At 36.2% G+C, this 14,722-nt stretch overlaps 1 protein-coding gene across 7 annotated transcripts in view; it reads right to left on the reverse strand.

Moving 5' to 3' along the window:
* Positions 1–164: 164 nt before the first annotated feature.
* Positions 165–14,722, reverse strand: part of LOC124223097 (uncharacterized) — a 47,204-nt gene continuing 32,646 nt past the window's right edge. For all 7 annotated transcript variants that reach the window (XM_046634778.2, XM_046634779.2, XM_046634776.2 and 4 more), the window contains 5 exons: positions 8,463–8,619; positions 6,751–7,047; positions 5,954–6,264; positions 5,548–5,879; positions 165–4,782 (listed from right to left, as the gene is read on the reverse strand). In XM_046634778.2, the coding sequence (XP_046490734.1) occupies positions 4,128–4,782; positions 5,548–5,879; positions 5,954–6,264; positions 6,751–7,047; positions 8,463–8,619 (1,752 nt within the window). In that variant the 3' untranslated portion in view covers positions 165–4,127. The remainder of the gene's footprint in view (positions 4,783–5,547; positions 5,880–5,953; positions 6,265–6,750; positions 7,048–8,462; positions 8,620–14,722) is intronic.

The raw sequence follows: 14,722 nt of genomic DNA on the forward strand, positions 1-14,722 counted from the left end.
CTGTCTAAGAATAACCGGTAAATACGTATTCGGCAGTGCCTGGAGTGGACAACTGATGTGTCAACTGTGATAATTGTAAAAACATCAACTATCATACGAGTAAGAATAAATGATCAGGTAACATTTTTTCCAATATTTCGAACTTTTTTTTATCGAATCATATATTGTGTACTATAATTGCTAGGAATAATAATACTATATTCCAATACAATAATTACATGAAAATCCAAAACATGGATTCCAATATACTGAATGTATTTATAATAGACTAGAATGGGAATTATAATACTCAAGATTTCATGGGTACTTGTTACGAAACTTAATTGTAATGGGTTCCATAATACAGGAATGACTAGTGAACATAACATTACGTCTAACCAATACATTCCGTAATTTTTAGTTTACTAGGCTCGTATCTTACATAATTATAAGAAATTTTAATAAGTTGATTGAATAATAGTATGTCAGTGCCGTAACACGTCACCGCGTGTAATTTCCTATTGATGTCAGTCATATGGATACTAACTTCTTCGAAATTTAATAGTCATCAGTATTTTTTTTCGTGCGATGATAACTTCTGCTGACTTGATTCACTTCGAATTTGAAAGATAAATTTGGTTGAACATTTTTAACTGACAAACTTTACATGGCTGCTTTAATTCAAGCTGGGGGATAAAAGAGGGTGAACTGAAAACCTTAAGCTGCACAAGGGGTTTGGATACACAATTATCTGGCGGGAGGAACACAATATTTCAGTCACGACACTGAGACGCCAAATACACGTATCTAGGGGTTTATATGACAAAATGTTATCATGGATACGAAACATTAAAGTCTATATTCTTTGTACATAGAGATATTGAAATGTCTACATCTACAAATGGAAAACATTGATTTTCAGGCTTGTGTAGTCTGCGACTGGACGTTGTAAACCACTTCTCTCAAAAGTACGGACCAGTTTGAAAATTCATCAGATTCATTTGAATTATCAATCGTCGAACTTAAACTAGACTTAGCCTTCGTATTTTTTTCATATTGCACTTCATATTGCACAAGTCCCGATTTTTTAATAGACTATGGAGAAAAAAAAATCGTGATTTGAAGTAGCAGATTTACATCTATTCTGTGTAAGTAAGATAAAAAGTGACCTTACGTTCAGAATATAAAATTATATGTAACATCACGAGTGTTATATTGAAGTGACTCTCAAAGTCCAGCACGTGACAAGCTACGTTTGCCAAATTCTACGTATGGATGGATTACATGTGTGGGCCTTCGTAGGCGTAAAAATTCTACAAGAACGTGAGACTTCACATCGCAATGTTCTAATCTCTAATTATACAAAACTTAGGAGGCTAACTGACTACAGTAATATAGATACATGTACACAATTACAGTCGATGGATTCACAGTCGGGAAATAATCGGTTGAAGTTATGTGTTTGTTGTACCGTAATTGGATGATTCGTAGTATTTTTCTGTTCTTTACTCCAATTTTCACTAGTTATCGCATGTAAAAATAAATGGAAACACGCATATTTTTCTTGACAATGGTTATTTGTTCCTGACACTGTTGCTTAGGAATAATTTTGATTCAGTACGTGGATATCAAATTTTTGTGAAAGTATGTCCAATTGTATTTTCGATCAAGTAACTAATTTTGTTAAGAGGCGATGTTCTACAAAATGTTTACAGTCAAACTGTAAAAATAGGTTCGACATCCATTTAACCGATTCATCTTCTCGACTAAATATTACGATTATCTAACCAATTTATTTCTATGTAACAACTATGCCTATAATATTACAACATCCAACAGATCCTGAACGACCAAAATACTCCCGTATTTTGTTATGAAATTTTTTAGTATATTTCATTAAAATTAGTACTAGTGTATTCAATGAAGCCTTATTCGTTTCCAGGAGATAGTTTTGAAACGGTTTCACCAAAGTCACACGTTACGATTTCTAATAATTTACGGATTCAATCTAATCGATGCCAAAGTTGGATTTGAATGCATTTTGAAAACAAGCTTTTTTCGCGTCAAAATAAAATATAACTTGCTAATTTTTGATTTTTCGTTGACGTTTTTGAAACTTTCAAATTGGGGGTTGAATTTTGAAATCTCTGAATTTTTTTTGAATTTAAAATAATAGAGTGTCGTTTTATGACTTTTATCCTAACAAATTCATCCAATGGAATACCGATCGTGTGCATTAAATTCAATTCCAGCTACAGGTTCAAAATCAAATTAAATTTTGAACTCCAAAGAAGTTCTATGCAATTGTAGAAATTAATGTATTTCTTGATCGGATGTTGAGATTTAGATCCTTTTTCAATATCTTTTATTGCATTATGTAAATCGAATACTTTAGCATTTGATAGTATGCTTAATCTACATAACAGAATAGTTGCATCTAGATTTAAACTGTATAAGATAATAGTGGAGTTGTATAATTCCATGAACTGTACTTTCTATGTTGTGTTTATATTTGTGATTGAGTTACCCCTATTATTACAAAGTAAGCTCATTCATCTTATTAATTACGCGGTATTTGAAAAAAAAATTGGAATGTAAAACATTGCGTCATTGTCTAATATAATTTGCTATCTTGCTGAAAATATTTCTTTTTAATTTGTTAAACAACTCTGATATTTTTCTAAAAGGTATTACATATTTCGGTTATTCGATTTTTTCTTACCACAGGCAATTTTTTCATGAAAAATTCTGTTCTTCAGATATTTTGGTGTCGCTATGATCTCATTAATGCATTTATTATTTCGTCAGTTTTCCGAGATTCGAATTTTTTATTTACGATTAACATTCGAAGAAAGCCTAAGAGGAGGTATTTTCGTGAAATCTTTTGAACACCTCCAAACAGTATTAGAGACAATTTTTACAGAACATTGTAATTGACCTACTATCTTTCGCTTCACGTTTATACTTTACGTATATCGGTTACTTTCAGTACCAACGTAGGTATTTATAATTTGGCGCATATCAGTCCCTTTTAAATGATTTTCATATCTTTGTCATGAACTTGAGTAATACATAGATAAGTGTATTGCTTCGTGCTTTGACGATGCCCTAAGCCTTTGAGCTATAAATTTTAAGATAAGTGGCACTAATTTGTGTTTAACGTTATATAGTTAATACATCGAATAATCGCCGCAATAATTGCAGAGTCAAGTTAGCAATCGTTCGGTATTTTCTGACTTGATAAGTTATTAGTTTTTTAATCTCAATTAGGTATAATTGTGTTTTTAAAGCCATTATCATTTGGCTGACTGGGGAATATCGTATCAAGAATTTCATTATACTTTTGGTGTTGATGTTCGACGGTGATTTTCAAATTTCTTGCTGCTTCACTCCAACACAACTTTGTTTCGGGTTCAATTGATATAAATCTTCTCTCTGTTCCACATGTAAGGAATGAATTAAGTTCACACAGATTTTTGTACCTTCGCTCAAAATGAAACTCGGATTTGGAGAAATTTGGATGCAATTGATGGCTGGGGGTAGAAATGTAGAAAGATCAGAAAATAGACGGGTCACAACATCGAATTTTCAAAGAGGCTAAAATCAGTTTCATACAAATCGTCATAGAATGAAGAAAGGTCAGAAGTATGAAAGTATGAAAGTTAAAATGCGGAATCGTCAGAATGCATGAGAATATAGCAAGCCATAAAATAAAATTGTTAGAATTCTGACGGTTCTATACTTCAATTTGTTATACATTTTAACTTTACTGTTTTACATTTTAAAAAAATCTTTATTGTAAAATACAATAAAACAGTTTGTCGCGTTTCTGAAAATTCTATGTTATGACCGTTCGATTTTCTAATCTTCTTAGAATCTTTTCCTTACCCTTAAATGATATCCTTATGATTTCGGCCTTAGGAATTTGACCCCAAAACCTGTTAAACTGAGTCGCTTCGTTTGTTGAAAAAAAGAAAAAAGGAAAAAAAACACCAGCTCGTTCAGTCATAAGATCGAAGAGAGTTTGCAGCTGCTGTGGCCTTACGTTTGGAAAAACATAAGTATACATAATCTTGGCACTGGACAGCGATGATACTTGAGCCTTATATACCATAAATAATACAGCTAATTATATGTATAAGTACGATTCAGAATATGTGCGGGGCGAGTTGCAACTTCCACAATGAAACAGGCCTGGCGAATACGGTCACCTGACCCTTTTCCTTACCGCCAACCAAGAAGACGTAGAGCGGTGCAGGTCCTGGCGTGTTCGTCTCTGTGGCGGCCATTTTGGCCCTCTGTCTCTCGGCTCTGGAGGCGCTGAGGGCTCGTCTCGAGGGTGATCCTAAGGGCAGGCTCTTCGGCGGAGCCCGAGGTCTCATTTCCTGCAGTTCAAGGAGTTCCTCGAATGTCTGGGAGGCCGAACGGCCTGGTCCATCCTCGAGGACGCTGTCAGGCGGACTGTTCAGCATCTTGGCGTATTTCGCGTCGACGTTCATTTCGAGGCCCAGATAATTCGGGTTGCAGAATCCGAACTGTCCTTCACGGATTATCTTTTGCTTCGATGACTTTTTGGGCCAGTCATCGTCACCCAGAGGATCACCGGGACTACGGGCTTCGATGCTCGCGTAATCAGAGGTCGATTCCTCCCCCTCTTCGAGGTCCGCGAATCTCACCGATGCCGAGGTTGGAATCTTCGTTGTAGTCGGAGTTTTCGGGGTTTGAACTGCCTCGTAGAGGTGGGAACTGTAACTGTCGCCACGCGTTGGTGGCTGGTAAGCCTGATGAACTGATGCAAAATCCCTGGAAAATTTTTAGTGGATTTTTTTATCTGATTCTGAGAACAGGTTCGGATTATATTTAAAGTTTTTATTATTACTTGATCAATCGTAAGCTCTGGGTAATTGTTTTCTTCAATCAATAGACCAACCGATTATTCGAAATTTTCATTCGTATTTCCTATCCGGTAATCGATTAATCGGCCCTTTCGGTGAATTTTAATTTCGTTTCCCGTAATCGGCGAAAAAATGAATGTTTTCCTGGTTCAATAAATGAATATTATTTGATTCTATAAAAAAACTGTCCTATCAAGTGGTACTTTATTTCTTTGAATTAACAAAAATTTTTGTCAGTCATATTTGCTTACGATATATGATAAATTAACCATTTTTTTTTTATGTACGGTCAAGTTTACAAAATCAAGTCTTTTCCTTGTCTCAAGTTTAGCTGAGAAATCGACGCTATTATTTCTTTCATCAGGATCCTGAAATTCAGAAGATGCCATTTGGTGGTAATAAAATCTGCGCCTAACCAACTGTGTTGAATATTTGATGATGAAAGAGATTTTTATCGCATATCTTGTGCATGACTGACTACATAGTCTCAATATTTCAAAATAAAAGTCTAACAGCTTATACGATGTCTTCTGTGCCTTGATATTTGTAAAATTTACTGAAAACTATCAGCTGATTGCCTAGTTCGACGCCATATTGCTTTATATAACCACGCATCAAAGATCTCAATCTATACCTATTCGAGATTCACTTTGTTTTTAAAACTCGAAAGTACCTTGGCTCCGCCTCGGCAACTTCGATGAGTCTCGTGGTTGGTGGATCCTTGTTGTACTCGTCATCGGTATCTTCATCTGGGTCGACGAAAACTAGCCTCGCGGCTTCTACGGGGGTGAGCACTGGAGTAGGCAATGTTAGAGCCCGAAAATTTGGCACAGAAATCGGATCACGGATCATTCCCGACGTCGAACGGGGCTCCGCCGTTTTTTGAGTTTCGGGAAATTTTTGTCGTCGTTTAGCCAGCGCGTTGGCACTGCGGGATTTGACCATCCCTGTCGTTGGCTCGGCCACTTCGACATCGACTTGTTGAAATGGGTAGTACGAATTCATCTGGAAATGGTTTCACTTGGTTTACAATGATCTTAGGAAAGGGGGCGAAAAAATCTATGAGAGTAATTACGTACATCTTTTGGGCTCTCTTCGTTGTCTTCTTGGCCGCTGAGCACAGAGTAGCTGCACTTCGCTGGGTGGCTCAACCTCGAAAGGTTTATCTGCGACAGTTTCGAGATTTCCTTGAGAAAACTGGGCCTTGTCGGGGCCTCAGACGGTGAGATCCTGTTCGACGATAGCCTGGGTCTTTGGCTTCGGAATCTAGCCTTGGGATGATCGATACACGAGCCTCGAAGTAGAAGCTCGGAAACGGCGAGAGCCACACTTTCCGCTCTTGGTTGTGGCTTCAGCCCAGGTACGCAAAGTTTCTCCCAAGTCTCAGTACCTGAAAATCATTCGATATTGTATTCGAAACTGTCCTCGTGACGTCAGAGCCTGGCTGTCGGCGCCATTTTATCACCACATAACCTAAGTTTTTTATTTTAATGAAGGAAAATCGTAATTCTTGGGGTTTCAAATTACTCATGTCACATAAATTAAGTTAACATAATCAATAATATACCCGTTCTACTATCCACACGCGAAAAAATACGCCCAACGGTCAGCTGTTAGCCTGGTTGTATTAGTTTGATTTTTTCCCACCAGATGACACATTGTAAAGTGACAATCCTAATAACAAGCTTGTTCTAAAAATTAGCTCTCTCAAAATCCGTGACCACCAATATCCTCTCTGTGTACTTCGCGTTACAATTTTGGCTCTCGATTATTTCTTGCTAGCTAACGTCTGGCTTGAACCGCTTTCTGGTGATATGCTCTTTTCTACATGTAAATCTATTTAGGTAGGAGACGATTTTTCTAAGTATATACTGACCGAAATGAAACCTCCAGAGTTCGTTGGTTGGCAGCCCGCCGCTTTCACCACCGAACAGAAGCATGCAGCTGGGCAACCTGCATGCAGCGTGTCCGTGAAGAGGTCCTGGGCCAGGTTTACTTTTGAGCAAACACCACGAGGCTGTATTTACGTCCCACCGCCAACAGTCGCTTCTCTCCTGCAGATCGGTCATACCGCCATAAATGTAAACCGCGTCTTCGTGAAGCACTGCCGAATGCTTGTGCCGTGCCGCCGGGCCGCATTCGCTTGACGAGAGTAAATGCCATGATTCCGTTTCTGCGCATAGTATAATAATATTTTTTTTTTTAAATCACATCTCATCACGTCAGACATCAGAATTGATTGTTAGACACAATCGCATGTAACTATGAATTATGTTCAAATCTCTGGTATTTTATCCAAGTAAGATTATACCGAGTTGATTCGTGGAAATCTTACGTGAGCAATTCAGCATGCAGAGGTAAATCCGCTTGCATCTATGCAATTCAGAGTACATATCACCGAAATACCCTTGCATTATGGCATCTGAGAAATGTCGATCGGTGAAATGTACCCTGAATTCCATAAATGCAGGCAGATATTGGTAAAATATACTCTGAATTGCATGCATGCGGACATTACTCCTCACTTAAATCACCGATGCAGCATTTCCACAAATAAATTCGATATACAATGTTATAATATAAGATCTGACCATTGTATAGACAGCTAGATTTCAAATGCGACAATGTGTAATAATATGACGTGACCATTTTTTTTCCTATGGTATTATAATTTTTACGGAACTTCATTTTTGTTTAATACTTTGTAAAAGGCACGCTGCACTATTTAGCCATCATAAAACAATGAACCGTGCATGAACGTTACGTGTATATGTATATATAATACACACATATATATATATATATGTATATATATCACTATAAACCTTTTAACGCTTATTATACATATACATATACATATATACATATTATAATAAACGTTAAAAGGTTTATAGTGACATTTGGCACAAAGTAGACTATAAGAGAATAATATATTTCTGATCACTTGTCGCGTATAAAGTTACGCAGGACCCTCTGTAAGCATTATGAGGTGATGGGAAAAAACTCTTATATAACAGAAAATTCGTCCTGTCCGGCTTGCGGAATACACGTCGTTTCAGCCTTCACGATTTCAGCCAGAGGAATTTCATACGGACGATATGACATCCCGCAGTTCAGATGTGAAATATAGTCTGTTTCAACGATGCGATTCATGCTCAATATGTCAGGTTAATGGGCCACTCAAACGTCAAACGGCTTCCGGCCCATCGACCTGTGGTTAGGAGCGGCTGAAAATTATGGAGATTCAGGGTATCCCGCAGGAGTCGCAAAACTGAAATTGTTTACAAAAAGTGAGGCCTTCTCATGCCATAAAAAGCTTTTTTCTGACAGTCCGCAAGCGTGCTCGTAATTCTTTACAGCTTCAGACAAAATATTGAAAGAAATCATAGGCGCGGAATTGAGCTGAATCATTATAAAGGTCGGCAAAAATATGACGCAACATTTTACAGCAGTATCATCGAGTGTTTTACATGTCGCTTATTCCAGCCGCGCATGAGTTTATGGACTGATATAATATTGACGCAGAGACTGATCAAGTGACATGAGTTTCATGATAAATCGATAAACATATCCTGCAGGTCAAGTTACCGAAGTGGAAGGCCCACAGCTCCGGTGAACTGCCACGAAGGTCCTGATAGCCACCGTATATCAACATCTGTCCTCGATGAACGAGGGCGGTGTGTCCTCTGCGTCCTCTCGGCACTGCGCAGCCTCTTTGTGCTCTTATTTTTCTCCAAGAGTTGTTCTGAAATGGAACAAAGAAATGGAGGACGTCAATATTTTAAGTAAATACTAACAGTAGTCGTGTTTTATTTATTTGCTTGCCTTTGTGGCTTTGTAATTAGTTGTCGTTGAGAAATTTGAGTCGATATGCGATTTAAAATAATGGAAAGTCTCGACAAATTTTCGAATTGTTCTGTAATTACCGTAACTGATTTAATATGTCAGCACGATGTATTTTTATCATTATTATGAGCTCGTTATGTGTACCGCGGGCCTGAATATGGAAACAAATTACATTGGCGCCTGCAGATAGGCAACCAACCGGACATCATAATTTCATTTGTGAGATGGCAAATTGTAACTTCGGTTGCCTATCAGTAGGCGCCAAGGTGGCTTGTTCCCAAGCTTAGGTCCGCAATAAGGGGGAGAATGATCACCGTTTCATGCTTGATTTTTAAAGTTGACTTAAAGGTAACCAGCCCTGTTGGTCTAATTTTTTTCTCTAATTTATTTTTTTTCTGTCTGATAAACTAATGATGAGCTTTCGCAATTTTCATGTTCTTCGAAGATTAAGGGGTGGGCATTCACAATGGGTATAGAAATTTTGTCAATGACGACGCGTGGCGAGGGGAAACGGGATATGATCAATAGTTGGTTAAGTAGGGCCTAGTCACTAGTGACTAGCTGATCGGACTGACAAAGGATCGCAGGATCTGCGCGAGGGGATGAAGTCATGAGGTAGTCTTTGATAAAGGGTATGAAAATCCGCCAATTCCTTTTTTCCTCATCGCCTGACACACTTGAAATATCTCTTTGTTCGATACGTACAAGTTTCTCGCTCACTATCGTTGAGGTGTTTTTTTTTTTAGAAAAAAAAAGTCTCTCTGTTACAAGAAGTGCGTTTGGAACTGAAAAATCGAATATCAGTTAACTAGAACAATCGCAAACGTATCTGGATATTTGTAATTGATCTGTTTCAAGGAATTCAAATCTCTTCATCGTGAAAATATAACTTGATCTATTATCCTATAATATGTATGTTTGTAAGCCGAAGAAAAATCATGGCGCCAAAAATGATGCATAAGATTTAATTCTAGATTGATCTGAATCTTGACGATAAATGTGTAATTTGTACGAAGAGAATATTTATCAAGCTTTTGGAAGGTATTAGAATGGTATCCGTTTATTGAACAAGAAGTACACTTGTCTGGTGTGTATCTGCGAATCCTCAACGCATGTCATTCAACGCGTTCTGGTTCATTTACTCGAGTTACAAACTGCCTTTAAGCGGCAGAGTTAAATCCGTAAAACTTTATTGATATTTTCACAAAAGTTTGTATTCCATAAAACGAAAAGCAAATATTCCATACTCGAAGTTTGTTTTTATCTATTATCAATTCGCGATAATAATTATTTAAAGAGCCGCCTTTGTGTAAACATTTTTTCAATTACATACAGTTACTTTGTGAAAAACGTCGCAATCTTCGGGGCAATATTTTATTATTATTGTACGACAGATCTTCCTGGAAGGTCGTAATATTCTGAAGTATGAAAAATGTGTTCTGTTTCTGTTAGTACGTGTGCGGTATAAAAGCCTTCCCCTGGAGCGTCGCGACGGCGTCAGAGAACCCTTAATGCTCGGTGAATCGTTAAAATCACTCGAGCCCTAGATTTATCGAATTGGAAAGTTGATTGCAAATATAATCCCCGAGCACGTGTAACACGACTCACTGAAAATTTGCTCTGGCTCGTTTTAGAATGTGCATCAAACAGCGAAATTATCATCCTGAGAAATTCAAAGGCAACAATTACTGCCACTGTTTAATAAAAAAACAAAAAAAAAATCAGAGAAACGAATCATAAAAGAAACAATTCTTTCTTACGAGATTTCGGATATGTTCTAAAAGTAAACGTGAGAATCTTATCACGTGTCAGTTTTGACGACTAATACAGTAATTCGATTATACACTGAGAACAATTTCATTTGTTATGGAAACTAGAAAAATTGAGTAAAACAGGTATCGTTAAAAAAACTGTTTGAATATTGTTGGAATTACGAAAAACGAGGTACGCGTAAACATTTTGCGCTATCGTCGATCCTTTTTTGGTAATCGCAACGCAAAATCAGTTTGTGAGGTTTACTCTACTTTTTTAGCTAAACAAGGCTTCAACGTCAATTTATTCTTGCACAAGCATTAAATTTTCGCAACGATTGCAAGAAAATCTAGCAACAGCGATCGTAATGAGAAAGAATAGCAACGGATATTAGACTTTTCGGTTACAGCTAGAAAACTAATTTTTATTTTCTACCTAGAACTATATTTCTCGATTCTAGTAAAAAAATGAAAATAGCTAAGGACTGAACGATAACCGGAAGTAAAAGTTTTTCTCAGTGTAAGATTTTAACATTTCAGGACTTTGAAACTTTGTCGACCCATTTTCTGCGGCCCTCTTTTCCCGGACATTGTTGAACTTGTTTCTGAACGCATATAATAACGACACTTGTACCACAAGTTCCGTGGAGAAGTTTTTTCCTCCAACGATATTGGTTTTTTTCACTTTCCTGCACAATTTACGGCACTTTGCGATTTCAAGTATTTTACTTACAACGTACGGGTTAATTTATCACGGACGAATGATTCTTCAACTTTCCAGACAAATATTTTTCATATTTCCAACAAATATTTTTTACACAAGTTCACGTTTCTTTGCCAATTCTCTGTTACGTTTACTGCCAAACTTTTTTCAACCACATCGGATATAATATCCTGTCAACTTGTTCACGTATCACAACTTTCCGTAAAATAAGAATTCTAAGAAGTTCAATTTTCCACTTCCGGCAAAGCGCCTGTCAATTTTTCACCCTTCAGATTGTAAACATTAGTGCTGGTCGACTATTCGTAGAAATATTGCAGTGAATAAGTTTGACTTTTATTTTCTATGTCTTTAGTTATTCAACAAATTTTCAGTCCAGGTCTGTGTTTCTTCTCAACAAATGATACAAGCAAGCATAATGTGCAGCTTATTGATCGATATACGGAATTAGAGAAATTTATATCTCACTGCGTTCGATTTCGTTTGTCGATTGATTCGATGGTCGCGCTTGTTTGAGTGAATTCTTTCAATATCCTGGAGATTAAGGCGTTCCTTCAAAAAAGCTTGTCGAGCTGGCCTGCATTTGCTCTGCAGGCGTTCTGCGCCTCGAGAGATATTCGAGTTGGTTCTTTTGATGTGTAGTGGCAATCATAGAGCTTTTACCCTCGAGGGTAAGAAGACTGCAGCCAGTTGGGGGTGGAGGACAGTGACGAAAGTAATTACGTAAGGTAGTGTCGTCCAAGCATATAGTCACACTATTCAATCACTCGATACATTGGAGTTTACAGACCCGAGCATCTCCTTAGAAATTTAAGGGTGAAAATGTCTGAAAACTTTGAATTAGAAGTTAGGAAAAAAAGTGACGAAATAAAACTGTGTAAATAATTTCAGGGAAAATGATTGGCGCCAATGATTGACTTTCACAAATGACTTAAAATACCGTTTATACTATTTGACAAAAATGGATCTAAGCAAATTTGAATTACACAAGCTGTAAGATTAATTATATCAAAGATACGAGAAAAGATTATTCAATGGAAACGTAGAAAGTTAAAATAAATTTGTTCAATTACGTTACGACAGATTTTCGTCAATTGGAATACAGTTTACACGTTATTAACTGTACATAATACCGTCATGAAAAATTTAGCGAATGTTTTTTTAGATAATCTCTCGTAATCTGATTATCTAGTAAATGTGCTCGTAAACATTAAAGTTGGATTGAAAACACAAGAGTCTAAACATTCTTATCGTTCTGATTGGAATCTTCGACAACGCAATACTATAAAATTTTTACGATTCTTATGTACGCCAGTAAGAATTATTTTTTCTATTACTGTAAAATTGTGCGCAGATTTTTTTTTCCAAGTACATGACTAACTAGTAGATATTTAACATGTACTTTCACATGAAAAACGACACGTGAAGTGTGCTCGACTTGAATTTTGAAGCAAGTAAGTTTGAGAGAACTGCATTCGTAATTAGTGCTGAATTTTTTGACACGCCTGGTACTTGAAGAGGAGGGAAATCATGTAAAGGAGGGGGTTCACAGAACGGAGTCGGCAAAACGGGGAACCCCCCGCCCCTTGTAACTACTCTCACTTTTTCATCAGTTCAGTGATTAAAAACAAATGAACGAACGGTCGCCATAGCAACACGATAAAGTAGAAGCCAACCCTGCAAAGGGCTGAAATTATGGGGATAAAATCCACGTTCGAAGCAGTATATTTAAATGTCGTAAGGAGATGAGATGTTATCTAAATTTTTAAAAGTCACGTAAAATAAATCGTTCGTAGATTTTGTAATTCTTCGATTTTGATATTAAATATGTCAATTTTTTTTTTTTTTTTTTCTTTCAAACTTATTTTGAACTGTGGCTAATATCTTGTATAACATATTTTTACAAAGGATTTCCTCGTGGCAATGAGCAAACATTTTTAAATTCATGTCAGATCAGCAGTTGAAATCTTAATCTCAAAATCAAACTTCGAAAGATGTCTTTCAACGTTTGAAAAATCCGGTCCTTTGATTGTGAGAAAGTTGGCAAGGTTGATCATTTATTTCGCGAATTATTTATCAATCAATTGGTGTAATAATTAATCATAATTAATGTTTTCTCTCAAAATAGAAAACTGAAAAATAAATGAAAATTCAGTGAATTTATAGAAAATAGTCTTTCGAATAAAGTGAACCATCGTATGAGAATGTAATCGAACGAGTTGACTTACAGATTTTTTACCGTTTCTAAATGATTTGAAATAAAGCATCTATATTTATAAGCGTTTATTTATAATTTACGTGATATTATGTTATTGTATTTTCAAAGAGACGTAATAATTCATTTAATGCTTGACGTGCGATTATTTCCTATTAAAATTAATAAAAATAGGTAAAAATTTTTGGTTCACCGATTTCTATAGTCGTGATTTTCGAAGTGACGTCTTCAGGAAGGAAGCATAACACAATCACAGTTTCGTGATTTCCTATACAGCGATAAAAGTATTGATAAAACAATACATTATATACTATAGTGTTAGATGATTATTTCCGCCCTTCGGATTGACGAGTAAAGAGAGAAAAACGACCGGAACGTATATTTGTAGGGAATTGAACGCTCTGGAAAAAAAAAGTCTCTTATCATTGTATAATAAATCTACTCTATTAAAAGTTATTTGAGATCCTTTGTCGACATTTGACCTTGAATAACTTTTGAAAGAGTAGATTTATCACAAAATGATATGAGACCTTTTTTGTAGAGCGTTGAATTGAGTATTTGAATGAAATTTTTTTTTCCATTTTTAGGGGTGCATAATGCAGAGCAAGCCAAAATAATGAGGATGTATTTTTTGTTTTTAGTCAAAAATGATAATTTTTCATGTTATAGGTGATTGAATTTCACTGATTTTAATATATATGGAGATATATCTTAACACGGGTGACGTCATAATTTTAGAGTTTTCAATCTGTTATATTAATGGCAATTTTGATTCGATCGAAAAAATAAAAAAATACGTCCAAAATATTTTTTTCCAATCTACAAGAATATGAAATAAAAAAATTTCATTCGAATACTCAATTCCCTACAAATATACGTTCTAGTCGGTAAACTAATATGTGGTAGACGGGTTATAAAATTCCAAAGTTTAAAACAAAAAATAAATATTTTCCCATATTATTCAAATGAAAAATAGAAAATCGCGATGATGTACCTCTAGATATTAATATTATTCTTTTTTCGTAATTTCGAACGATATTTTCAACTTGAATTTTGCAATAAAAAATAGTCCATTCATTTTTTTATACAGTCCAATATGTACGGTATGCAAAAAGCTTACGGGGGAGAGATACGAAGTTTTAAAGGCACGGGGGGCGAGAGCAGAGAGATAGAGAGAAAAATGAGAAGAATCCCTCCATGGATGAGAAATATGTAGCTGCTGCTGCAATATCGCAGCACGCGTATACTCGAGAAGTTTACCCTCCTGGGGCATGTCGTCTCGCACCATTTTCTCGCTGACTTCCTCACCTTTTCC

Source organism: Neodiprion pinetum, chromosome 7, assembly GCF_021155775.2.
Source record: "Neodiprion pinetum isolate iyNeoPine1 chromosome 7, iyNeoPine1.2, whole genome shotgun sequence".
Lineage (NCBI taxonomy): Eukaryota > Metazoa > Arthropoda > Insecta > Hymenoptera > Diprionidae > Neodiprion > Neodiprion pinetum.